General features: G+C 40.0%; 1 protein-coding gene across 2 annotated transcripts in view; it reads right to left on the bottom strand.

Annotated features, from left to right (window-relative positions):
• Positions 1-27,938, bottom strand: part of ELOVL2 (ELOVL fatty acid elongase 2) — a 97,090-nt gene that overhangs the window by 45,655 nt on the left and 23,497 nt on the right. For both annotated transcript variants that reach the window (XM_048839833.2, XM_075125377.1), the window contains exons 2-3: positions 11,013-11,076; positions 3,125-3,312 (exon numbers count right to left, since the gene is read on the bottom strand). In XM_048839833.2, coding sequence (XP_048695790.1) covers positions 3,125-3,312; positions 11,013-11,076 — 252 coding nt within the window. The remainder of the gene's footprint in view (positions 1-3,124; positions 3,313-11,012; positions 11,077-27,938) is intronic.

Raw genomic sequence — 27,938 nt, 5'->3', positions numbered from 1 at the left:
ACGCCCGGGGACTTGACTACTTAATGGGATTTTCCAGAGACAGCATGTCACTGCAGTGCTCCCCAGATTGCTCTGGTGCGCTATTCATTTCTGGGTACAATTTAGGATGCTGGTTAGCGTTGGGCAGAGGTTTTGCATTTTGGTTCTCCACCATCACCACCACCACCACCACCACCGCTGCTCCTGAAAAAAATCTTTCCATCAGCATTTGGATTTTTCTTCAAAAATCAAAATCTTTTGGGAAGAAAAAAATAAGCCAAGTGTTAGTGAACTGATGAAATTCGGACTGTGAGCCAGATATTCAAGCTGGGTTACTAGCCTTGTGCACCACTCAGCAAGCACCTCGGAGCCACAATCCAGCTGCAAAGGCCCAGCACAGAATTCTCCCGCTGGAGGGAAGCTGCCTCTGTTGCATCTCTGTACCCTCTCCACCTGGAGCAGGGAGAAGGGACAGGTGGGGAGGGGGTGCAGTGGAGCAGCTTCTGGCGTAGTATTTGTTAAGGACCCTATAGCAGTGACACAACTCAGAAGTGGCCAGGTGGAGTTCTAAGAGGCATTGGGACCAGGGTTGGCTAGAAGGTACGGGAAATGATTTAAGGGGTGTCCTCAAACTGATCCATAACAGATGTAGAACATGGAATGGTAAGCTCTGTCACTGTAATTAATGAACAACAGAAATCATGTGTGTGAACGGGATACAAAAGCTGATGAGCCATGGGTTGCAGAAGTGAGGCCTGGCTGAATAATCAGAGGGGCATTGACAAATTAGTTTTGTGTACAGCAAAACAATCTTCAGAAGGTGAAAGATCAGGCAACCTAAAGGAAGTCTGTGCAATGCATTTACAGCAAAGATACGTGCACTTCATCTGTATAACTTACACCTGCTAAGTTCTGATATATTCAGCTGTTCAGTGGAGGGCTGAGCCTGCCTGCAGGCACAGGAGAGCAGGGTTCTGATTTTTCTGTGTATTATGCTGCATTTTCTTTGAACCTTACTATTTGGATAACATTCTGTGTGCCTCCACCACAAATTAAATGTTAACCCTGAAGTGTTACTTTTATTAAAGGAGCCAAATTGTCGTGTAGAGACCAAACCATCCAGTAAGGGGGATTGTGCTCATTTCTCCCATGTTTTGGGCTTGATCCTGCATTCCTCAAGCACCCAGAAGAATTGCTGAAGCCTGTGTGAATTCTGAATGGGATGAGACTCTTCATGTGGGATTAGCCCCTTGAGTGTCTGCACAAGCCAGAACTGAGCCCATAGTTTTGATCAGGCAAATTGCCTCTTGTTAAGATCAAAAGAAATTAATTCCCCGAAAACTTGAAAGTTTTCATGAGGCCCTGTTTGACTTCTGAGCAAAGCAATGTTTTGCCATTCTGTTGAGAGAACAAACAGTATTTGTTTTTCTCGTGTCGATGACTCGATCCTGGTACCCTACATGACACTGGGAAGCCTGGAATGCTGCGCGGGTAGTCTAAACAAGGAATGTCATCTAGCACCTCCCAGAGGTCACTCCAAAAACAAGCACATAATTCAGCCTGTCTGTCTCATTAGGCTAGGTTATTTATCAAACAAACATGGGAGGATTATTTTTAGCATGCTAACGCTAAGGTCAAGTAACTGGAATTATCCATAACAATTAACTAGCCGGAAACCCAACACATCTTAAATGCGGGATAGTTTAGAACTGTGGTTACCAAATAACACCAGTTTTGTTACTTCAGACTTATGACCCTTCTCCTATTCTCTATCTTTCTGATGAACTCAGGGCATAGTGTTTCTGCAGGGGCCACTATGCTGCTGTTGCCATTTCTCATCAGTTGCACATGTTCTAACCAGCAAGGGAGGACGAGTTGCTCAAAAATCTATCTAATTGCTCACCCAGTAGTGTCCATTATGGGCACAAGCCTGAGCAAGCCAGGATCAGCACTAGGTGCTAAAGCCAAGATCTTAATTTGTTCAACTGACGGACATTTGGGAATGGAACCACACATATGTTACTATGAAGTTTTCTAAACCAGTGCAGTTTCCTAAAAGGGATCAGAGTGAACATGGATGCAAGAATGCAAGGCTGCACTTTCTCAAAACATCACCTAAATGGGGGAGTAAATGCCCTTGTGGATCAGGCTTACTTGGGTTCTATCCCCAGTTCTGCCACAAACTTCCTGTGAGACTCTGGGCAAGTCATTTAATCTGTAAAATAAGAAAACTAATGTACTTCACATCAGAGCTGGTTGAATTATTCATTTTGACTAAATCATCAGACAAATTGAACCCTCTTTTCTTCATTAATAGCTTATAATTTCTGAGAGTGTATTCTTTACTGATAAGTAGTCAACGAACAGTCAGGCTAGGGGTTCTTAAACTCTCACAGTAAGCTGAACTTTTGCTTTTCATAGCATATGATTGGATGCTAGAACCCTGTTAAACATGTTCGTAAACAAATGACAGTGAATAGCAAATAATGAATGATTAGCACATACTCTTCTACATAAATCTGTTCAGTCACATGCAATTATGGGTATTTGAACAAATAGCCATTCCAGAGATGTACATGCAAATAAAAAAAAACCCAATTCACGGGAATTAGAGACACACGGTGAGTGAGGTAATAATTTTTTATTGGACCAACTTCTGTTGGTCAGAGAGACAAGCTTTCAAGCTCTCTCACCAACGGAAGTTGATCCAATAAAAGATATTACCTCACCCACCTTGTCCCTCTAATATCCTGGGACCAACATGGTACAACTGCACTGCATAATTCATGGGAATGTTCACAAATGGTGAACAAAAAGGCACAGACATAGTTGAACAGAGCAGTCACTGAAAATTCAAATGCATATTTGCAAACTTTCTGTTTTAGCAGAAATTGACTAACTCTAGGTGTGAGGAATAGCTCATTAATGATGACTTTGAGATCCGTGGCTAGAAGGTGCTATACAAGTCAAATTATTAGATAGTCTCACAGATCAATTGTTAAACGGGCTGAAAGAGGTTGCAATTTGAAAGCCCAGATTACCTTGGAAGTATGTTTTACTAAAATATTTCTGTGGTGAAAAATGACTTAGTACTTGGCCTTCTCGGATGTGGTGCTGCATTTAAAAAAAAAAAAAAAAAACTTACCTCTATGAGCATGTACAAAGAAAGCACTGTAACTCCAAGGTTATACACAATGAGATGACCCCTGAGAGAGAATGCAGGCCTGTTCTTCATAAACTTGGTACCCAGCCATATGGAAAGTAGATATACTACAGTAAGGAAAAACGTGGGCAGGTAAGAATCCAACAGGAACCATCCTCTGACCCTGGAATCTGAACAGAAACAAATGCAGTGAGCAATTAAAAATGGCTTGCTCAGTACTGCTAAAAGGAGGCTGCCCATATTCAGAAGAGTGTCTGCTAAAAGCACAAGTGGGAATGTGCCAAGACTTGCCTTATCTCTGTCATATCCTGGGACCAATATGGCTACTATAACATTGCAAATGACCTGAGGTAACATTCCAAAGGATATGCTATGTATGGTAATGAGTTGACAGATGCTCTATTCATTTCAACATAGATCTGTGGTTAAAATTTAAATACAAAATGAAAATTAAATTAAATACCAAATCATAGTCTGTTCAATGGACAAATAGCCTGCATTTTTAATAGTATTATACATGCAAAAATGCACATTTGAAAAACTATTACTTCACAGACAGTAGCAACTTTCTTCACTTTTATTACATGTTTGTTATTTATTTACTTACTGGAGGGCTTTTGAAAACTTTCAAACACATTAAATCTATTCATTTGTCATTACTTTTTCAGTGTTTTGCTGATTATCAAATATATTTTTTTGTTTAAACCAAAGGCTTGCTCCTTCATTAGCTCACATGGTACACTTTCTTGATCCTGAAATAAAGCATTCAGGCCAAATCCTGCTTGCCTTATTCACACAAGTAATCTCATTTACAGTAATAAGAACACTTGTTTGAATAAGAAGAGCATGATCTAGCCTCATATGCCAAATCTGCAGCATCATTCTTTTCCAGGTCAACAAAGGGATGCCAGCAGCAAAGAATTATAATTTCCCTCCTGCCAATGGATCTGCAAATGGAGAGACTGAGTTTCCAGGGAAAGCAATCTTACTACAGCAAAATCCCTTCAGCAACAGACTTTATGGGTAAATGAAATTGCTTCATCATATATGCTATTCTCTTTCAAGTCTGTCCAATTTTCCAAAAGATATTCTCTATCTAAAACATGAGTTATGGTTTAAAAAGTCATACAGTATGTTAAAACAACCCTTAACTGCATTATTAATCATTTGGATTTGTTTAAAAAAAACTACCTCTGTTTCACCATTCATGTTTACTTTTTCTGTTTTGCTAAATTGGACAGTGAAATACTACGTGAGTTTACGGTTTCACTTTTTCACTCTTGCACAATACTTCAAAGCTGGGCTTAAATTCTTCAGGGGGATGATTAAATCAAACATTAAAAGGTTTTCTGGGTGGGGGGGGAAGATATTGTCTAATGTTTTGTTAAATGCATTTTTTCATCAGAAAATCTTATTTTTAACAACAAAATTTAAATGACTTAGAACTATCCTGTTGCGAACAGCAAGCCTATGGAAATATGTGTTCTTATTGTTCCTATCACCTTCTGCCTTCCTCCCTGCTTCCCTCTTATTATTTTATATTCATTAGTTGAATTTTGTCTTCAACTAGATTGTAAGCTCTTCAAAGCACAGACTGTGTCAGCCAGATCTATTAAAGCTGGAAGACTCTGCATCTGTCTTCCCCCACCCCCAACTGGCTCCCAAGAAGCATCTTCATTCTCACTATTGAGAGAGCTGCAGAATAAATCTGCCTAAAAAGTAATGGAGCTGCACACTTTGTGATTTCCTTGCTTTTGGCAGTTCAGATCACTCTGTGTTAGCAAGCTAGAATGCTATTTCCGTCCTTGGAATCTGAAAATGTGTTTATGATCTCTTAGATGTGGTAATTAATAAATATCCAGCATGTCTCCTGGCACTAGCATTGTCTGTTCCAAGACAGCATATTGTACGAAGACACAGTACCATCTATACAAGAACATAAGAGTCTTAACAGTTAGGACGGTATTGGAAAAAGTTCTCTGTCCTTCTGGAAGATGACCAGACATATTCAAGATGATCTTGGGCCATAATCCAATGCATGGGATGAGAGTACAAACAAAAGAGATAAGGTATAAGAAAATAAAGGTAAATTAAACTCAAGCCATACAAAGCTTGACAGAATGTACCTTTAGAAAAAAGAGAAAACACCAGTCTTGCCTTCTTTGGAAGACTGATTTTGAAAGAGAGTTTACATGTGCATACAGTCTCCAGAGCAAAGGCGTTCCACAGGAGACTGTGAGAAGGTAACCAGAAACTGCCTTTGCAACTAGAGGAAAAAGTAACTGGTAGAAATCCGATGATGAGCTGAGCTAAAGTGGAAAATTAGATAAGTGATGAAAGCAGCTTCTACTCTAAGCACAGAAAGCAAGTTTTCCCATTGTTGCTAAAAGAGCACAGCTCATGTTCTAACACTTTAATAACTGCAAAGTGACCTATGGCTGGATTAACAGGCAACTTAAACATAATTTTTAAGTCTTACTATTGGTTTTAGGTGCTCCCTCTTGAAATTGAAACTTGTTCCTTTCTCCCACTGCCTCTCCTTATGCGCACACAGTCACACTTGTTACCTCTTAGTAAGGGGGCCCATAAATGCTGGGCTCTTGGTTTTGATTGATTTTGTTTTCTTTTTAGAAAAACAGCACAGGATTATTGGGGGGAGGGTTGGTGGGAAATGTATGGATTTGACAAAAAGAATAAGAGAAAGAGAAGTTAACATTAGTGCCCACCCTCTGTCAGACTCCCAGTGCTCCTTTATGTTCAAACAGGTTCAAATGCATCCACTTACGAGGGAAAGTGTGACATACCATTAGTTTGACAGTTCTGAATCATTCCAACGACTGAATCCCAGACGAGAGCAGTGAGTGACACCGCACTACAAGAGCACTGGACCACTATATGTGGTGAGAGAGAGTTGTGCACAAGCTCAGATTCCATCTCAAACTAACTCACTTCCAATTAAAAATGGTGATGAACCAGAGCCATGGAGGGAAATCCTGACACCACTGAACTCAGTGGCAAAATAATGGCACTGAGACTTTACCCAGGTGGTTAGATATTCTGGGTTCTAACTCAGTCACTTGCAGTGGGGGCCTGTTTGTATCTGGGAAGAATCTGAATCTCTTAGTGGCTGGGGGTATGGATTTCTGGAGTGGGTTTTTGATGCTGTTAATATTTAATAGCAAAATACATATCATAAAGGGTATGTTAGTATGACTTCATCATACTTCTCCAAAATTATATCCCCTCTCAATATGTTGCCAATTTAAATTTGTTTTTGTACATGAATAAAACAAACTAAACCACTGGCTGTAGTTCCTGCAACCAGTGTCATTCCACAACACATAGCTATGTCATGATCCTTTCTTTTTTTACTTTTCTCGTCTCCTTAACATAAAAACTAATAAATGCACCTGCAGTACTAGAGAGGCATGGTGGAATCCTGTTTAAAGGATCAAACTGAGCAAGCCCCATTTTGATCCTTATACCTGAATGATCACTGTGTCCTGAACAGAGAGCCTTTCCTGTTTTGATATACATCAAAGAAAATCTAAAGCAAATAAGGGCAAGCACCTCACGGTAACAGTGTGGTATACAGGGATTGAACTAAGGACCTCTGGATCTAAAAGCATGGCTGTGCAGTTTAGTGGATGGGGAACACATGGCTGGGGCTGAAGATATTTGGGTTCTATGCCCAGTTCTGCTACTGGTGTTCTGGGGACCTTGGGCAAGTCTGGGGACCTTGGGCAAGCCTTTCTGTGCCTCAATTTCCCCCTCTGTAAAATGGGGATAATGATACTAACCCTCCTCTGAAAGTGCTTTGTGATCTGTGGATGACAAGTGCTATATAAGAGCTAAGCATTATTCTACTGCTTGAGTCAAAAGGGGGGTTAATTCAGAAGCTGCAGCCAATTTAAACTGCTTTGTGAGATGTAGCCATCAGGAGACAGAACCACACAGGAGCTTGATGGTACTCATTGCAATTAACGGCAGAGCTTCCATTGCCTTCCATTGCAGGATCACAGCCTGTGTTAGCTGAGTTTCAACGTCACCAATGGAAATTGCTTTTAGAAAGTAATGTTTGGTCTATAAAGGGCAAAAAACACTTTTGGTGCATCGATCCTGCCCCTCCAAATCCAACCAAGCAGGAGCAGACCGGGGGGGGGGGGGAAGGGGAGGCTGAGTGGCACAGCAGTTCAGCACTCCCTGGAAGTTGGCATCCAGGGTGACTGCCCTGCTTACCTGCCCCTAGAACTGCCCTGGTTGTCACCTAAATAGCTATTGTCTAAAAATAAAGCAAAATAAAAAAGATGGATTTACAGAGTAGTCGTGTATTTCAGATAGCCTGCTGTCAAACCAAGAGCAGATAATGGTGGAAAATAGCTAATAGAAAGAAATCTGTAATGCTTTGTTATTTTAGCCTTTTTAGGTAAGCTCACTAGAATTCATCAGAACTTCTCTCTCAGGGTCAGTCCAGCAACTTCTTGTGAGTCATCTGTCTATATAACCATTTTACAGGGTGCCATGTTGTTCTGCACTGTGTCATTATACATACACAGGCCACTAAAGCAAAAGTGCATGCTACTGTGTGGGACTGTAGACAAACAAGATTGTATTTTCAATGCTAGTGTTTGAGATGTGATGGAATTGATAGTATTGTCCTCTGAGTATTTTAAAACACAATTTGCCATTTGTAATTCCACTCGTTTCTAGTTGTAATTGTACTAGCATAGCTACGTCCAGTGGCTTAATTGGTCTGATGATTGCACAATTTAATGCCACAGGTAAATTCAGAAATACAGTATAAAATTGCACCACTTGGGCTGCCGTTTCACTGTTGAACACACTGCAGTTCTGTTCTTGCCAGCAGATGTAAGTAGCAGAGAGAGAGGAAAAGGAGATGAAAAGTAAGCCTGTTGCCAGCTGAGAAGAAAATAGCAACATGGAAGCATTCCTTCAGTAATATGGTGCTTCAAAATAACTTGTAACCTTACCCTCTGCTGGGTTAAACTAGTACAACAGGGAGAGATACCAGTTTTGAAGGGATTTAGAGGCAAATAATTGTTTCAACTTAGAGGTGTTCATAACTGAAGGCCTCTCAGCACATTTATAAAAAAAACAGCTAACAGCATATCTGTCGGACACAGGGTAATATGTCCAAGTCAAAGGGCTGTGTCTTTGGCTTTGGCCCTTCTGCATCCAACAGAGCCAAGGCGAAGGAAGGCTGTAAACTACCTTTAAGCTTCCCTGATCGTGGTGTGTCTGGGTGCCAATCTGTGTCCAAAGATGCAATTTAGAGCAGTGGGATCAATGAAAATTGGTCATAGTAAGGACCAGGATCAGCCCCAAGAGCTAGAGTAAGATGCCACTGAGGTCCTGCTCCCAACTGGTAAGAGGCGATTCAGCAATAAATGAGGGAAAAGGAAAAGTCCTGACATTTGAGCACAGGTGAACTCAGGAAAGTATTTGAAGCAACTGACATGGAAGTAGAGTGACACTAGATCCTGTCATGCTGAGGGACTGAAGTCCCATTTTATTTCTCCTCCAATAAGTTCCTTGGGATGTGTGTCTGTGCATGAATGTCTTTAGACCCATCTCTCTGAGCACTACACATGTTTTCAAAGGGTTTTGTTTCTCTGGTTGACTTGGGCTATTAACATTCAATTCCTTTCAAATGGCAGTCATTCCTGTGAGACTTTGCTTTTCAAATGCCAACCGTGAATCTCTTTGAATGAGTTGGTACAGGCAGTACTTGTTTTACTGAAGTGCATTCTGAAGACTCAGTGGAGCTATAGTATTTGCTATGCAGTTATATTAACCGCAATTCATCCAGCTCAAAGACTTGGCTCTGGAGGCACTGGAAAGAGAAGGTTGAAAAGGCATAGCCTTTATGTATGTAAAAAGGAACGAAACCTTCACACATATGGTTATTGGACTGCATTAGCTTGCTAGTATTAAAGACCTATTTTACAAGTATTTTCTAGGAAGCCATTCTATTCATTTTTAAAATAGATTCAGGTAGAAATCCAGAAATTGTGCAAGCCAAAGTTTTGCAAAGATCATATATGCTTCACAGTTGATGGAGGTGATTGCCACTCTCAGAGGAATAAAAAAATACTACTTTCCAGTTTTTAAGAATCCTGTAACGGTTTTCCCTTTAAGGAAGAAATGTTAAGATTTGAAGAATCTGATGAAATGCAAGCATGAGGCATCTGAAAACGTATTATAATATAATTTATACTTTATGATTACACTATGCTATAGGTCTTCATATTTTGATTCAGGAAGCAAGTCTGACCTCCTCAGGTGATAGTAGAGCAAGTAGCCAAAGACCAGAAAGAAGTGACCTCTGAAGCTACACAAGGTTTGCTGAGATTTTGGATCTCATCCTGAGGGGTTCTGGATGCCCATAACTTTCACTGCAGTCAGCAACTCTCAGGATTCATCAGTTTGTTAATTAGGTGAATCACATGAAGATGGGATTATTATTACAGCTGGTCAAAAAATGGCATTTCCTTTGTGCAGAAAATTTGGAGATTTTGAAGTCTGGTTTCATACTGATTCAGGATGAAAAGTCAAAATCATAGAATTTTTCATGAAAAACATTCCAAAAATATTTTGTTTTGACTTTATCAAAATGTTTTGAGTTATTTTATTATAAATAATATGACAAATCAAAACAAAGTGGAAATGAAACATTTTGACCGTATTGAAACCAAACATCTCATTAATTTCCATGAAACTTCAGATCAAATGCACACATTCTCACAAAACATAGTGATTTTGCCATGCTGGCATTTTCTGATGGAAAACTATTCCATAAGAAAATTTTTGACCAGCTCATATTATTATACACATTTTTGAGGCGATATAATCTGAGTGACCAATACCATGCAAGTATTAATGAGACAGGAAAAACTCATATGTAGTGTCTGATTTGTGTTTATACGGCTTTCATTACCATAGCGTCTGAGCGCATGAAAACACAGCTACATATTATATTCTGTGAATACTTAAGGAGCGCTGTCAGTAACAGAAGTACGTTCTGTTTATTCTATAATCATTTTTTCCCTCCAGATTTAGTTATTTCTGGGCCAGGTTGGTCCTAGGATGTGTTTAGGGGTGGAAGGAAGGTGCTTTTCACGCCTGCTTACCCTAGGTATATGGCCAACGTATTAGATGGCTGAAGTGAGGGAAACTTTGTAGTGGGGTCAGTGGCCCAAATTTGATAAGTGGAGAAGTGGTTTGTAGTGCAACACTTTGGATATTATTTGTGGGCTAGAATGGAAATGCAGATGATGATGACGTAATGGGATATATCTGGGTGTAAACAAGTGGTGTGTGATTAGCTAGAGGATGAGCTAAAATTAAGGCTGTTTTTGACACTGTAACTTAGAGTTCCTGAGTTTTCAACAGATTTTTGGTTTTCTTTCTTAACTACACTATGTGCTAAAGACTTTTTTCTTAAATAACTAACTGGTGATTTTGGGAGACAATTCTGGAATGCCTCACTTGAGACACCTCACAGGGCTTGATAGGGTTGCCAGTTTTGGCCAGACGTGTTCCTGGAGGTTTTATCACATGACATAATCTTAATTCCCGGAGACTCCAGGACAATCCAGGAGACTCCAGGGCTTGATTTTCCAGAAGGTGGGTGCTCAGCACTTTCAGAAAATCCAGCCTGGCCTCTTTCCGGCATTTGCAGTGAGGCATTCAAAATTTCTAGTCAGCTTTGAACATCTTGGTGACTGTCTTCAGGAAAACAACTGCTTTTCTTATTTTCAGTTATTGAATCATCTTCAGATGCAATATAAACAGCTTTTGTTTGCACATTAAAAGATCATGCATTCTGAGTCCTGAAAAGCACACTTACCTCGAGATCCAAACATATAATCCACAAATGTGTTTATTTCCCAGTCCAAAGCCTTCAGCTGCTCCTACAAAGACACATGACAAATTGTTATCTCATGCCTCACATAGAAAATAAACCTGCAGAGAGCCTTTTTACACACAAGTGTCTCAAGGTACCTGACAACAATCATCCCCATTTTTAAAAAGTGCTCTTTTGACATGAAAGGATTTAGGATTTTATTCTGCTGTGGCTACACCCACAGCTCCCATTAACCCCATTAGTGGAAGTAGCAGTACCTACCACAATCGACCCCTGAGGAAAGCAATTTAGATGGAGATTTTAGAAATGAAAATGAACAAGTCTTTAAATGAACCTAATCTGTAGCAGGTGCCTTTTTTTGTGTAGAAAGCATACCTTGGCCTTCTTCAAACCCCAGCAATGCTTGCTTTTGTAGTTTTCCCATTAAAATCTGTATTTGAGAAAAGAGCAGTCAGTATCCCTGATCTGCTTTATGAAGCCACCTGCTGTCAGCAGCAATGTGATTGTGTACTAGTTAAATGTACTGATGCTCTGTTTTGAAGAGGGAAGATTTTTTTTCCACCTGCAAAATCTCTGTACTCCACATCCTTAGTCCCTCATCACCACAATGTGAGCATCTGAGTTTCATTATTTCTACTTTCCAGGAGAGGGACTGAGGCAAAGAGAGACTAAGTGATTTGCCAAAGGCCCAAGTTAATAGAACTACTCTGATTTATCCCAGGTGGCCCAGAAGTCTTTGGCAAAGTTGGGAATTGAAGAGTTCTCTCCTGAGTTCTAGTTCACTGCCTTAATTAGACGGCCATCCTTCTCACACCGATTGCTTCATATACTCCCATGCAGTGCAGTCCAATCCCTTGCAAGAGATCACAATCTTGAAAGAATAGGGGACCAGCCAGCCAAAATGCCCTGCTGTGCCCTCTGAATTCTCCTGACTGTTGCGTAGCAATACTGTACTGCTGCGCAATTGTTTCACTCTGGAGGAGAATTTCCGAAGTTCTCTACCCGCCAATGCATTTGCACATCACCGGGCAGGATTTGGGTTACTCCAGATGTTAAAAACGAATTGGCTGGTTATTGGGAATAAATGTGTACCTCTCTGCACCCATCTTTGCACATAACTTGCTCCAGGTCTAAGGGAAATGTCTCAGAAGGGGTTAAGGGGGTGAAGAAATTAATCTCTACAGAATGCTGCGTGGTTCATCTGATCTCAGTAAAACAAAACCAGAACAAAAACCAATTTCATTTTTTAGTTTTATATTTACAAATGACGGGAAAGGTTCCAATCAAAGGGATCATTGAGATAAGGCAAATGTTGTTGCTGAAAAGTTTAGCCTTTTTGAAAGGTGCTTGATGATGGGGGGCACTAGAAACTGGCATCTCTCCCGAGAACAGATACCAATACCAGCAGCCAAAGTTTTCCCTGCACTGAGCTGGAAGCGACCTCTGAAGTTGGAGGATAGTTCCAGCCTGGGCTGGGGCTTTCTGCTGAGATTGCCAGCAAGATACCTGCTGTGCTGGTGGGTTGTGAAACAGAGAGATGTCTGCTAGAAATTTATTCTGAGACCAGCAAACTAATTTCAAACAGGCATCACTACTGAGCCACCACAGTTTAGTCAAATGACGCAGATTGGAAACTCTCGCCCATCATCGTATCTCTGAGCTATCCAGTCCCCTATTTGTTTAAAGTTTTATGAAAGGGAAGACTTGGCCCATTTTCATTTGGAAAATGCCATGCTAGCTCCCATCAGTGATCTGTACATCTGCTGTACTACCATGTCAAAAACAATGAGGAGTCCTTGTGGCACCTTAGAGACTAACACATTTATTTGGGCATAAGCTTTCATGGGCTAAAACCCACTTCACCAGATGCATGGAGTGAAAAATACAGTAGGTAGTGTATATATATTACAGCACATGAAAAGATAGGAGTTGCCTTACCAAGTGGGGGGTCAGTGCTAACCAGGCCAATTCAATCAAGGTGGAATTGGCCTATTCTCAACAGTTGACAAGAAGGTGTGAGTATCAACAGAGGGAAAATTACTTTTTGTAGTGACCCCTCCACTCGCAGTCTTTATTCAGGCCTAATTTGACGGTGTCCAGTTTGCCAGTTAATTCCAGTTCTGCAGTTTCTTGTTGAAGTCTGTTTCTGAAATTTTTTTTTGTTGAAGAATTGCCACTTTTAAGTCTGCTATTGAGTGCCCGGGGAGATTGAAGTGTTCTCCGCCTGGTTTTTGAATTTTACAATTCTTGATGTCTGATTTGTGTCCATTTATTCTTTTGCGTAGAGACTGTCTGGTTTGGCCAATGTACATGGCAGAAGGGCATTGCTGGCACATGATGGCATATATCACATTGGTAGATGTGCAGGTGAACAAGCCCCTGATGGTGTGGCTGATGTGGTTAGGTCCTATGATGGTGTCCCTTGAATAAATATGAGGACAGAATTGGCAACGGGGTTTGTTGCAGGGATTGGTTCCTGGGTTAGTGTTTTTGTCGTGTGGTGTGTAGTTGCTGGTGAGTATTTGCTTCAGGTTGGGGGGCTGTCTGTAAGCAAGGACTGGCCTGTCTCCCAAGGTCTGTGAGAGTGAGGGACCATCCTTCAGAATAGGTTGTAGATCCTTGCTGATGCACTGGAGAGATTTTAGTTGGGGGCCATCAGTGACAGCTAGTGGCGTTCTGTTACTTTCTTTGTTGAGCCTGTCCTGTAGTAGGTGACTTCTGGGTCTCACTCTGTCAATCTGTTTCCTCACTTCCCCAGATGGGTATTGTAGTTTTAAGAATGCTTGATAGAGATCCTGTAGGTGTTTGTCTCTGTCTGAGGGATTGGAACAAATGTGGTTGTATCTTTGGGGTTGGCTATACACAATGGATCGTGTGATGTGGTCTGGATGAAAGCTGGAGGCATGTAGGCAAGTATAGTGGTCAGTAGGTTTCCAGTATAGGGTAGTGTTTATGTGACCATGACTTATTTGCACTGTAGTGTCTATGAAGTGGATCTCTTGTGTGGACTGTGGAGAATAGGCCTCTTTCACCTTGATTGAATTGGCCTCGTTAACACTGACCCTCCACTTGGTAAGGCAAATCCCATCATTTCATGTGCTGTAATATATATATACTGTATTTTTCACTGCATGCATCTGATGAAGTGGGCGATAGCCCACAAAAGCTTATACCCAAAAAAATTTGTTAGTCTCTAAGCTGCCACAAGGACTCCTCGTTGTTTTTGCTGATACAGACTAACACGGCTACCACTCTGAAACCAACTGCCATGTCAGTGGCAAAGTAGTGCAATTCAAGAGCAGTTCCATTCAATAGAATAGATCCTACCCTTGACAATTCTGTGTTTCACAAAGGTACTACTGTCTGGAGATTAATCTGTTTTTAAACACACACACACACGGATTTACATGATTTACAGCTATTGGAATTAGACTACAAAGCTGCTTGCATTCATGATCAGATTATGTAAATATGTACACATTGTGAGTAATATCATTAATATAAATTCCTTATATATTTGAATTTTGTAGGCAAGTCTACTTTAGGCTGCATTTTAATGAGAATTGCTGACAGACTGAATTCTTGCAACTACTTAGATGAAAGAAGAGGAGAGTAAAAGGGAGATAATTTTTTTAAAAAAAATATACCTGCCTACTTTCTGCAGAGGGTGGTAAATTCATTAATCAGAATGCACCACTACATTTAACTATCCATGCCTAAAAGATGGGTTATCATGCATGGACGATGTATCAAATAAAGAAAAATCATAACTGATATGTGCATTGTAAATTAAATACATTTGTAGGATCATGTGTGTTTTTGCATTCGTATGTGATACTGTGTTCTTGTACAGGTGCAAAAGTGAATGAGCTAACTATGAAAACATCAAGAAGGAGCTCGGTACCAGCTGCTAAACACGCCAGAGGCCAGCTTCATTTATGAAGGCTGTTAACAGTGGCTGTCTTCATTTACACAGACCATCGTAGTGGAAGAGGCAGAACAGGAGAATTATGCCTCTCTTTGTCTCCCTGGTTTCCACACTTCTTGACCAACTTACCCCTTAGCATATCTCCAAGCTATTCAGAGACTGATGTTTTGCTGACCAAGTCCTATGCATGCATAAGTTAAACAAGAAAATACATTTATTTACCTACCACGATGACTACTTTGAAAAATTACTGAGAAATTAAAATAAAACTTTCTAAAAAGAAATTAGTAGGCCATATTATGCCACTGACTTCTGGAAGAACTCTTCAGTGATTGCCATGGAGATATAGTACAACATAGCCCATTGTATGTAAAAATACAAGAAAACAGAAACAGTCCGCAGCATAAACATTTTTGTTGCTTGTCTGCATTTCTGGCAAATCATTTCTCTGTCTCTTATCTGTCAAGAAGCTTGAGTTACCAGGCTCAAGATTAATACAGACTTTATTTTATTCCCTCTCTTTATAGGATACGGCTCTGGATATTGGCACCGTCATCAATTTTCTCACCCATTTCTCACCCCTCTTCCTGCCCCCCGCCCTCCCCCCCAAAAAAACCCCAACCCTTACTGGTGTGAACAACTGAAAGGAGGAAAAATTGCCATCATAGGACAAAATGCAATGTACAGATTTCTCATAAGGTATTTATTTTTGCAACAGAAGTGGAAATGAATGAGTAGCAACAAAATGTGCTTATGTGATATGTTCATGCTGATTATATTTGAAACATTGCTTCAAGGTCAGTCGATATGGGGGAAAAAATCAGTCTTATACTTGCCTTACATTTACACCTCTGTCTCCTGGTTGTCTTGGTTTCCTGTAAAGGCAACATGAGCTATGCAAAAATAATCCATATACTGTCCATACAGTACAGGTTTTTATGTAGAAGAAGCAAAAATAGGAACAGTTTGCCAATGAACATCTGTTCCGCAAACATTTTACCATCAGATGCTCTAGATTGGAAACTCCTTCTCTGCCTCTCTGGCAGGGCAAGCGGGAGGGAAAATATATAGAAGTAACTATGTCTCGGGTAAATGTAAACACAAAGGGTTCTGTTTGCCCATGGATGCTCGGGAATAGAAGTATCCAAATTTGACCTGTCTGTCGCTTCACCTGGAATGGTCCCTTAGAATATGTTTAGCATTAGTAGTTAGGACAATCTGTTTGATCTTGTATTTAGCTGTGACACTCTGAGTACCTTTCCCAGACCTGAAGAAGAGCTCTGTGTAGCTCAAAAGCTTGTGTCTCTCACCGACAGAAGTTGGTCCATCCAATAAAAGATATTACCTCACCCATTTTGTCTCTTGAAGTTATGAGAAGCATTCTAACAGGATTGACCAGCACAGATATATTGGATAGCTTGATTATGAACTTTATTCTTAGTTCTGCTTTCTCCTTTCTCTTATGTAAGTTAAGTATTACATAAGGAAGTCAAGAAATACAATCATGAGCAGCATCTAGTGTTGCTAAGTCCTTTTCCTCTCACCCTGGCATTGGTTTAGTAGTTTTCTAATGTATGGTTTAGTTCATGTGGTTCGGTAGTTTCCTAATGCATTTACGTCCACCAAAAAATAATCCATTGCCTCCTGCTCAGCTGCATTAGATCTAAAAACATAACCTTGTAAGAGATGTAGTATTTCAGATGGCCTGAATTTCAGAATATATTTGAGCTTGCTTTGATTCACCTTGATTTATTGTTCAAATTTGCTGTATATGTTTTCAGAGGGTGCCATTCAGTTTTAGCTCAGAAGAGATTACACTGCCACACAACTTTTTTGCCACCAGCCAGCTGTCTTGATCAGTTTTTTAAAAATCTAAGTTAAAATGTTGATCATTTATGTCAGCTTAAATTGAGCCCTCTTACAGCAGCCTTAAAATCTTTACACTGGACCAACCCTGAGCCTAAGCAAAGGCTGAATAAACTGGCATTTGCCTCTGGGAAATAGGAGGGAATTATGGAAAAATATTCCTCAACCCAGCATGGAAATAAGGCCAAGGTACCTGTACAATTGGGCTGCATCCAGTTACTTCTGGATATGGAGAGATGCTCATATTCCCCTGCTCTGTAGTGAGCAATAGAGACCCATGTTAGGGATACATTGTGCAGCACACTCCAAGCAGTTTGTGGAGTCTCTTTGTGGGAAGTATCTGTTGCTTTTGTCCCTTATGCAGTAGACCCACCATTTTCAAGATGTTATTGGCCCATCAGTGGGCATCTCAGAGTTGGCTGTAAAGGAATCTGGGTTTCTATTTTTAATGGCAAATCTTAAAGCAATGCCACTAAAGGTATATTGATCTCCCGGGCTCATTTCACAGTGAAAGCAATATTATATTAAATGCCTGGTGCTCTGGCTGGTATCACATAACCGAGAGGGATGGGATCTTTTACATGTTCTTGTTTTCAGTGTTGGTCTCATAAGGTTGGTAAATACAAGAAACTAGTGCTCAAAGCAGGCCACCAACCCTATCACATCTAGTGCAAGCAAGAAGAGATTTAGGAGCACTCTGATTCACTCACACTGGGCTCAGAACTGAGAACTGTTACTCATAGGAGTAATTCCTACCTATGTGAGAAGGTCCACTGCCTTCTCAGGGGAGTGAGGAGTACTTATGCAGCCACAGTCATGAAATATTGTGAAAGATTGCACTTCCTGCTAGGAGCACAAGCTGGAAGGGGTTTCTTAGTATAGATCTTCTGATGTGCTTTCTCTTTCTTAAATTAATTTGTATCTGCTAGTCTCTGTTCTCCAGAGCCTCTTTTTGCTGTGTGAGTTTTCTTCATTATGTCACATGGTCCCACTCTTGTGTTCCTTCCTAAAATGATCCAGGTGCTACCAAAGTCTATGGTAATGAAATAGTAGTATTCCTTCCTCTTGATAAATGTCGCCTCTTTTCCTTAGAGAATTAGAAACTTGCCTTACTATGGAAATGTGCTCCTTTGGATTAATGCGAACAAAATCATGTTATCCCTGCAGATTTTTGCTACAGGGCTCCAGTGACTGGTGCTACATTTGCAACTTCATTGTTTCAAATACCTCTTTTTAAATTAAAATTGGAGTGGCAGAACAGTAAGCATATTGGACTCACACAACCTTTCACATCTGCAAGCCAAAGTTTTAGACTGATCTGGAACAAAACTTGTGACCACAGGAAAAAATCCCTGTGCAGGGTTTCAAGGACTAATCACTGACCAGAGCCCTGGTGGGAGTGAGGGGGTGATCTCTAATACGCTTATTACCACATGTGTATGTTTTTAATATGGTTTCTCTGTAATGCCTTAAAGACTGAACGTGTTTGCTTAGAAAGAGTTTGTGTGGCAACTTAGCTGTGACGAGCACACTGTGTGCCATCTCTGAGGAGAGAAGCAAAACAGACCTTCAAAAGTAGTCTGTCTTTTTCTAGGAATATCACCATAGGGTCAGGAAAATGTGTAGTCAGGAAATATCCTGGTCAGGAGGAAGAGGAATGGAGGTCTCTACACAAGCACGGTGCGTGGGGGGAAGCTGGAAGCTGGAGAGCTGGGGTCCTTGCTGGACCATGAGTAGGAAACACAGGTGCAGTTGCCCTGAATGGTGACATTCAACAACTTCATCACCTAACTTGGGTCAAGTGACAGCCTCTCTTGAGAAGAGGTAAGGAATTGAAACAGGAATGTTGTTGGGAAGAGGCATGCTTCCCCCTTTTGCAGCCCAGCCCAGTTTCCACTAACCCGTGTGCCCCTCAGTCAGTGTAAGTGGAAGGGAGCACAACTCACCAGAGCTATTGGCTGTAGTAAAGTTAGTCAAATTCTGTAGCAATCACTTGATAAAGATCTCATACATTAGAGTGCAACTTCAATGGGACAAGACCCATGTTTTCTTGAGAGTTTGGACGGTACCGAGCGCTACACGATCCCACCCTTGACTATAACTCAGTACATACATATAGCACAACTATAACACAGCATATTTGAAGAGTGAAATATAGCAGTTTCCTTTAAAACAACAGAAAAGCTCAAAGGAGTAAAAATACTAAACCAGCACTTTTACTACTAGCAACTGAATGAATGTATAAATGAGTTTAGCTTCTGAAAATGGCTCAGCATTTCTCATAAAAGCTCAACACTTCTATTTCTCCCCACCCACCCCATATGCATGAAATTGTCATAAATGTTGCGTATCTAAGAAGGTCCATGTGTTTTTCTTTTGGCAAAGGAGCAACAGTGACCACCCTCCTTGACACAAGCCTCTTTGGCTCAAAGCGGAGCCACACAAAGACAAACAATAGTGGCTCACGCAGATCACAACCTTCCCCTCTGCTGGGGGGTTCACTGTGTGCTGTGCGGCTAAGGAAAGGGAGTCAACACGTCAGGGGGGCACGTGGCTTGGGCACGTGGGTTCACATGTCCTCCCTCCCCCCCAGATTTCTGCCAGGGTTTATATGCCCTGCCCTGAACCCCACTGCATACCACCAGCACCTTTAAACTGTGCCATCCCACTATCAACAGTTATGCGTCATCTCTGCTGGTAGGATTTCTGTGGAATGCCTTTCAGAAGCTAAGCCTCCCCTTTCCTGGAATAACCTCTGAGGAAGAGCAGCAGTTGAAATACTACTGGGATGTGAATTTCCCTCTAGACGTAGCAGCCTCCACAGGTGCAGGGAACTGCAAAGCGTAGAGCTCAGTAACAGTAGAGGTCTATCTAGCCATTAAGGATGGGTGTGAGCTGCCTCCAGACTGCTAACATTTGTTCATTAATTTCACAGACCTGAATCTATCAGGAGTTAGTGATATATTTTACCTGCTTTTCTAGAACAAAATCTTATATAATGGAAGAGTGCTCTTTCTAACGTTTGATTTAACCTGTCATATTTGTGAGATATACAACAGCTGATGATAACCTAATGTAAGGAAAAAACCCAAACGTTTTAAAATCTCCTTTTGAGTTTCCCCACTGTCCTCATCCTAAAAGCTTGTCTCACAAAATGAAGATCAAACTATAAGTGCTTTTGTGCTGGTTTTTTTACTCTATCAAGAGCTTTTCCTAACCTTAAACAACAACAGCAAGGGCACGCCATACCCCTATTGTTGCAGGACTTTGTTTCAACAGGGCTACAGCAGAGTATCACTAACTGCCACAATTCTCGCTTCCTTTGAACTGATAGAGCCTCTTTAAACGTATCAATCGCCATCAGCACATGAGTGGAGCCATAAAGTCCCACCTAAATTAGTGTGCCATTAATTTTATACTAGCAAATTCAAACAATGACTTGCTACTTTAACGTGGTTGAACGTGTTAAGAGACTTGTGCAGCAATTTGTGTCATGAGTAAAACACCTGAAGCCATTCCCCTTGCAGCCTGAGGTAGCTCCTCCCTGGCTTGTACTGGGGCTGACCTCCTGTTGGCTCTGTAAGGGCCCTCTCCTAGGTGGGGAAGCAAGTGAGATCAGCTTCCAGCTACAGTAAAAGGAGAAACAGGGACTTCGGGGGTGGGGTGCTCTCTGTAGCTGGGAAACGCTGTGCAATAAATTTTGGGATAATAAAAGGAGGGATTTAGGTAGGCAGAGCCACAAAACAAAAATAACCCATGAGTAGCTCTCTCCCAGTTAAAGCAGGGTAGCTCAAGCTCCTCAGCTGATCAGAAGGATATCACATGAGGAGAAAGGTGGTTTTGCAAATAGCCAGGACCAAATAATTTAGTTGCCCAAGTTGGAATCTGACCAGAACTATGAGGCTAGAATCCTTGATTTAGTGTCCCTGGATCAATTATGTCATCTTTCTGTCTTATTTACTTCATCCACAGAGTGGGAATGTAACACTCACCTACCTAACCAGGGGTATTGGGACGACTAAAAGAGTTTTGTGGTCCTTTGCCCAGAAAGTGCTATAGAAATGCCAATTATTGCTAACATTTATATTACATGTTTTAAAAGTAGCACAGGCTCTTTAGTTTCTAAAAGGTGGTCAGCGCTTCAGGTTTGTGGCTCTGCTGAAAGACCAAAGCTAATAACCTGGTATAATCATTGAGACAGATTAGATAATGTGATATATTGAAAATAAAATTACAAGCTATCCATTTTAATCAGAAGGGGGGTTTCCTGGCACTGCTTGCAGCCTAGGGTACTCTGTAAGGAAGTGTGAGATCAGAGTCAGTCTGCCAAGAACCAGCCTAGGGCAAGGTGTGTTGAGTTGTGTCTCTCTGCCTTAGGTAGCGGCCTGCTTTTTCTCTCTGTGATAACGTTATGGATTTTAAGAACTAAAATAGTGTTACTGTTTCTGGAAGGTTGCGATGCATTTATGTTTTTATGTAACTGCTCTGAGTATGCCATGAACATATCACATAAGATAGATCTCTTAAGCTTCTTCATCCACTAATTACTACCAGGTGTAAAATTCCACCCAAATCTCTGGGTTTTCCTTTTTGAGCCACAAAGAGAGTTCACACACTGCAACCTGTTGGAGAGAGAAAGTGCAACGTGCTTGTCTTCTCCTGTTCTCTTAAGAAAAATGTATTTAGGTTAGCTCACTCAAACCTGCCCAATTTGTGTGAGTTATGAATCTCCAAGTTACATACCCCATGTTCATAGTCCAATACTTAATTTGCAACACTAGCACAGCTGGGAAACTGCAGGCCATGCCTGTACAGTAGGGAGTGTGCTATGTGCAGATGACTTGTGAACCACTAATTAAATCACAAATGGCAAAATTATAACTTTTCACTACAGCTATGCATCACTACTGTCTATTAGTGGGTATGCTGACGGCAGAATTTGGCCTTTCATGTCTCATAGATCTGAGCTACATTCTGCAAAAGAAAATCTTGATGTTGATGGCTAAAGAAGGGAGCAATATGTCAGTAAGAAAAAAATGTGTTCAAATCTTCAGGTGATAATAAGAGGCCTAATTTTACATTCCTTTGCACCTTGTGCAGCCAACCATACATGCAAAAAGTGTGTGCAAAGTGGGTGTAAGAAGCGAGCCAATCACACTGGTAGCTCTTTTACACTCACTTTGCACAGGTGTAAATAACTATACAAGAGGCAAGGCCGAGGAGAATTAGGTCCTAAGAAGTAGAGCAATATTTTTACCTATGTGGTGAATGTCCATGTGCAGATAAGCTAATTCTTGGACACAAGGTCTTTGTGTTTACAGACTTCACTCAACCAACCATGAACCATTATAAACATTTGATTGTGTTAGTTCCTCACATTCAATATATCAACCCTAAGTTTTCACTTTATTATCCATGTCATTGTCAGATCAAATTTGGTAGGAAGAGCTATTGGTTTTATAATGTGACTAGCTGACTGATTTTTTTAAATGCTAGAAATAGTAAGTTAGAGGATTCTTGTGCTATTGATTCATTGAATAAATGTAAGTAGCATATGAATGAAATATTTACTGTTGTTCTCAGTATCTAATTAGACCTTAAATCCTTGTAGATATGTGCCTTAGCTGTTAACTGTTTGTATTATCTTCCAAACTGATTTTTTTCAAAGACGGATGATATTTTCTCTTTTATGTTGAAAAAGTTACTTTCCTGTTGCTTCTTGCTTTTATTGTTTCTAAATATTGTATATTTGATGCTCTCCATTCCTATTGTTTTACTGCTAAAGTTAAGAAATGGAAAATATTAATCATTAATGTTAGACATAGCAATCCCATCACCCAAAATAGAATCTCGTCTGCCTTAAATCGCAAACGTTGACAAAACGAAAGAAAAGGGATCATCGTTATGGCCTATATATGTCAAATAAGTATTTACAGCCCTCGTAGCATATCTTCATAATCTATCCACTTACTTATTATTAGTGTTGCAAAATGAAACGGCCTCCAAAGCAGATCAATACAATCCTTTTAAAAGTAATCCTACTCTATTCTACCTACTTCATAATGGAACATCAGCTTAACTTGTAATTATAGAAGATTTCTCTGGGAAGCATCTTTGATGCGGCATGTCAGTTCTCAAGAAAATGGCAGCAATTATTAACTTAAACAAACAAACTCCGTAACCACTACTTTTGAATAACACTATAACATCAGTGATTACATATAGCTGTGTCAGTGATCGTATTGTGAGTATCACTGCATTGGGATTAAATGGGGGGGGAAACAACAGTCAAAAAATGAAAAGGCAGGTGAAAATTCTGCCTCGTCACACCTGCCTGAGTTAGTGGGTCACTTTCTCAGAGAAAGGAATAGTCCTTTGGCACTCGCCCTGGTTAGAATAAGGTTGCATGGAAACTAAGGGCACCTGTGCTACAACTGAAGAATCACAGCAATGTTTTTACAGAAAGGATAATTGTATTATATTCTCTTTTGAATGAGTATGTTCAACTCTTGTTGACTTTACTATGAGTTATGCATGCGCACCAAAATCAGAATATACGCCTACATTTGCCTTCTGAAAGTTTAACCTGTTTCCAAGCAGCTGGGCTTAACAATATGAAACTAGCTAAAATGAAGAAACAGTACTTAGAAGTTATCATTACACAGGAGCAATATAGACAACTGTATGTAAAGAAGTATGACATGGAAACAACTCTGTCGAAGTAGTGTAGATTAATTGCTCATTCAAGGGTTGTGAATCAGATTAATTGCATTTGGAACATAATAGTACAGTATAAAATATTTCCCTATTTATGCATGTTGCACCCAAAATGTTCTTAGTGCCTTAATGATAAATAATACACACAGTCCCTGCCCCAAGGAGCTCACAGTCTACATTGTGACTTAACATGAGGAATAATAGCAATAAACAGTGTGAGAGGTGAGATGGAAGAAAAGGGCTACAGCAACTTAGATTGGTGTGTGCTTAGTTTCCTGTGTATGCTACATTGTGTCTAAGTGGTTTATTTTTTTTGTTCCCCCCCCCCCTTATACATATAGAGAGAGATGGCTTTCTTGCTGTTATAATTTTATCCTATAGAATCATTAAAGCACATGGAATATAATGTACTTTTTGCAAATTGACATACACGATTCCACATTTAATTTCTCACTCTCAACCTTGAAAAGGAGGGATTAGGGGAGAGAGGACACATTAGTTCTAGCATAGTGTGTATCTTTTCTCAGTCTGTCACTGCAACACATTTCAGCCATAAGAGGCATAGTAGATGCTAAGCTTGTACACAGGACCCCTACGCTAGTTAGACAATGAACCTTAAAAAACAAAAATGAACAGCTTCAGTTTTCCCACAATTCCTAGTAGTGCAATTAGACAAAGGAGACTCTGTTTAAGAACTAGGTTTTTTGGTTGCTGTCCCAGCCATCTGTAATGTAACTGTGTGTCCCCAAGACTAGGATTAATGTACAAGAGACTACCCCTCCTGTTGCAGTCGGGGAGGATCATAAAGGATTTCCTACCACATGGTCCCTGACTCTAGCTCCATAGCTAGCCCTGCATAATTTTGTTGTGGGTACAGCTCTTCTACTGCAAGCAAATGGCAATGGAGAGGACAGAAGTATTTGAATTGCTGTGGCTAGAATTTCCAAACACTCTGAACATATATCTATGTCAGGACTTGCTTCTTTCAAGTTTCTGCTACACTTAATTTATGCTGACTGTAGTTAAACAATGTTTCATTATTCCTCATCCTGTATGGGAGACAAATTTCAGCAGCCATTTAGAAAGCCCTACACAACAACTGCTCAGAGACTTAATTACTAAAATGTTAATGAGCTGAGTTCACAATAAAGCAGTCACTTTCTATGTATACAATCAGCACTGGAAGGAACACTGTGAAAGTATCACCTTGATTTGGCCATATGGCCACAAATCCAGAGAATGATGCATTAACCCTGTGCACCAACCTAAGACTTGAGTTTTAAATTTCACTTATCTTTTTTGGAGTATTTTAATAATCCGGAAAAGCCTTTAATCACTCACACAAATTGCTAGCTGCTTCATTAACACCTACTCCTACAATGCTAATTAGCCTTAAAGACATCACTACAGGAAAGAAAACAATGTTAAGCGACTGAAAACAACCAGTGGACCATATAATAAGAATTAAAAACTGGGTGAGAGCTGTTTCAAAAACAAAATGTTGAAAACCTGGGAAATATACATGCAATTAACACCTTGCTTTTCTGTCTCAAACCCAATCATTATTATACCTTATTCACTTCAGGATTCATGAAAAATGTATTTTAACCAAAAGTAATGCAAATAATTGTACTTATTAAAAGGCATGCAGCATGACATACTGTTTGCTATATCTATCCACTTGTGAAAATGATTGGTCACGTGTTCTGAAGTCTAGATTTTACTCAGCACTATTTATTTTCCTGGTTATAATAAAAGATTTCAAAAAATGTACATCACTTAATATGTGCACATTAGAAAGGTTTAAGGCTTATTTAATTAAACAAGGTGCTTAGCTACTATGGTGATAGGCACAATACAAAAACCTAGACGGATAGACGGATGCATACTGTGGCAGACAAGATTTAAATTCACAAATAATAATAATGGGCCTGATAGTACTTTCACACTGGTTTCATACTTGTGCAAATCCACTGAGGTCAACAGAATTACTCCCTCATTAAATGGTATAAATAAAACCTGAAACACACCTAATGTGCCATACACTTGCATTACATTCTGATCACTGTCTTTTTTTTTTTTCTAATAACATTAAGTTTTCTAAAAAGTCACCCGTGTGGCTTGATTCTGCAAACCCTTTGTGCACAGAAACCCCACTGAAACCAGTAAGAGTCCTGTGCACGTAGGTCCTAGAGGACATGGCCCTTTTTGAGCTTCCCGAGTAACCACAGTAGTACTGCCAGTCCCAAGTGTGTGAAAATGACAAGTCAAGCCCCCCAAATTCATTAGATTTTACAAAAATAATACATGGGCGGGGGGGGGGAAGGGTGGTGTTTACTTTCTAGTTTTCATGTCTCTAAAGGTCACCCAAGATCACATGTTCAAGCTTTTCCCTGAAACCATAATGGCTAGAAACTTATTTGTTTAAAAATGAAAGTGAAAATTCTCACTTAGTTACATCATAATGTCAGGAGCTGAGGCTTTAAAAATACACCAGGTATCAGGACACTTGTAATAAACCACAAGAACTGGCAACACTGCAGCCAGCAGTAGCAAGTGTTGTAATTCCTGTGCGTTTGCTTTCTGGCTACTTTTTCAAACCCCGTAACAGTTCCTCAGTTAATCCTGTCTTAAAGCTACTGAGCCAAATTCTGTCCCATTTTATTCCTCTTGAAACCATCCTTGACTTCTTTGGGATTTGTATCCATGAATGGAGAGTAGAATTGGGTCAATTAACTTCCCCAAAAGTACCTTGGGTGAGATTCTCAAAGGTATTTAAGCCCCTACCACTGAGGATCTCACCCACTGGGCCTAAACCTGCCTTGACATACATCCTGGGCAAAACCACTGGAGTCAATAAATTAAATAGAGTGTAAACTAGGCAGAATCTACCCCAATATGTTCACTTCCCCATGGACAAATATCTGTGGGTTACATGAAGCAACAGAAACATGGTACTGAGTTACACAACAGGTTCTTACTCAAAAATATTTAGGTGCATTTTAAAAGTGAAAGAATCACATAAACTCCAAAATTTAAAGAATTTCTAAAAACGCTTTGTTTTCATAGATTCTTAGATTCCAAGGCCAGAAAGGACCATTGTGATCATCTAGTCTGTCCTCCTGTATAACTCAATCCCAAAATAATTCCTAGAGGATATCTTTTAGAAATACATCCAATCAATTTCAAAATTGCCACTGATGGAGAATCCACCATAATCCTTGGTAAACTGTTCCAATGATTAAGTATTTATGCCATATTTTGAGTGTGAGCTTCAACTTCTAGCCATTGGATCATGATATACATTTGTCTGCTAGATTGAAGAGCCCATTATCAAATATTTGTTCCCTATATAGGTACTTATCGACTGTGATAAAATCACTCCTTAATCTTCTCTTTATTCAACTCAAGGAGCTCAATCTATTTAGTTTATCACTGTAAGACATGTTTTGTAAGGCATCCCTATAAGGCATGCTTCCTTTAATCATTCTCTGAACCCTCTCCAATTTATCAACATCATTTTTGAATTGCAGAGACCAGAACTGGATACAGTATTCCAGCAGCAGTCATACTGGTGCAAATACAGAGGTAAAATAACCTCTTTACTTCTACTCCTACTCCAAATTCCCATTTATGTATCAAAGGATCACATTAACTTTTTTGACCACAGTGTCACTCTGGAAGCTCATGTCAACCTGATTATCCACCATTACCTCTAAATCTTCTTCAGAGTCACTGTTTCCCAGGAGAGACTCCCCAATCCTGTAAAAATGGTCTACATTCTTTGTTCCTAGGTGTATACATTTACATTTAGCTATATTAAAGGCATATTGTTTGCTTGCATCCAGCAAATGAAGCGATCCAGGTTGCCCTGTATCAGTGACCTGTTCTCTTCAATATTTACCACTCTCCCAGTTTTTGTGTTTGCACACTTTATCAGTGATGATTTCAGATGGTCTTCCAGGTCACTGGTAAAAATGTTAAATAGCGTATGGCCAAGAACTGATCCCTGCCAGATCCCACTAGAAACTCACCCGTTTGATGATGATTCACCATTTATCGTTACATTTGCGACCTCTCAGTTAGCCAGTTTTTAATCCATTTCATGTGTGCATGTTATTTATATCCTTCTAGTTTTTTTAATCAAAATGTCAAACAGTACCGAGTCAAACATCTTACAGAAGTCTAAGTGTATTACATCAATGCTATTACCTTTGTCAACTTAACTTGTAATCTCATCAGAAAAGATATCAAGTTAGTTTGACAGCATCTATTTTCCATTAATTATATGACCCACCTTGAATTCATTATTAATTGAGTCCCACATTAGCCACTCCATTACCTTGCCTGGGATTGATGTCAGACTGACAGGCTTATAATTACTCAGGTCATCCCAT

The sequence above is a fragment of the Caretta caretta genome, chromosome 2 (assembly GCF_965140235.1).
Source record: "Caretta caretta isolate rCarCar2 chromosome 2, rCarCar1.hap1, whole genome shotgun sequence".
In the NCBI taxonomy this organism is placed as follows: Eukaryota; Metazoa; Chordata; order Testudines; family Cheloniidae; genus Caretta; species Caretta caretta.
Note: the sequence above shows the minus strand (reverse complement) of the source record. Positions and strands in the feature narration are given on the sequence as shown.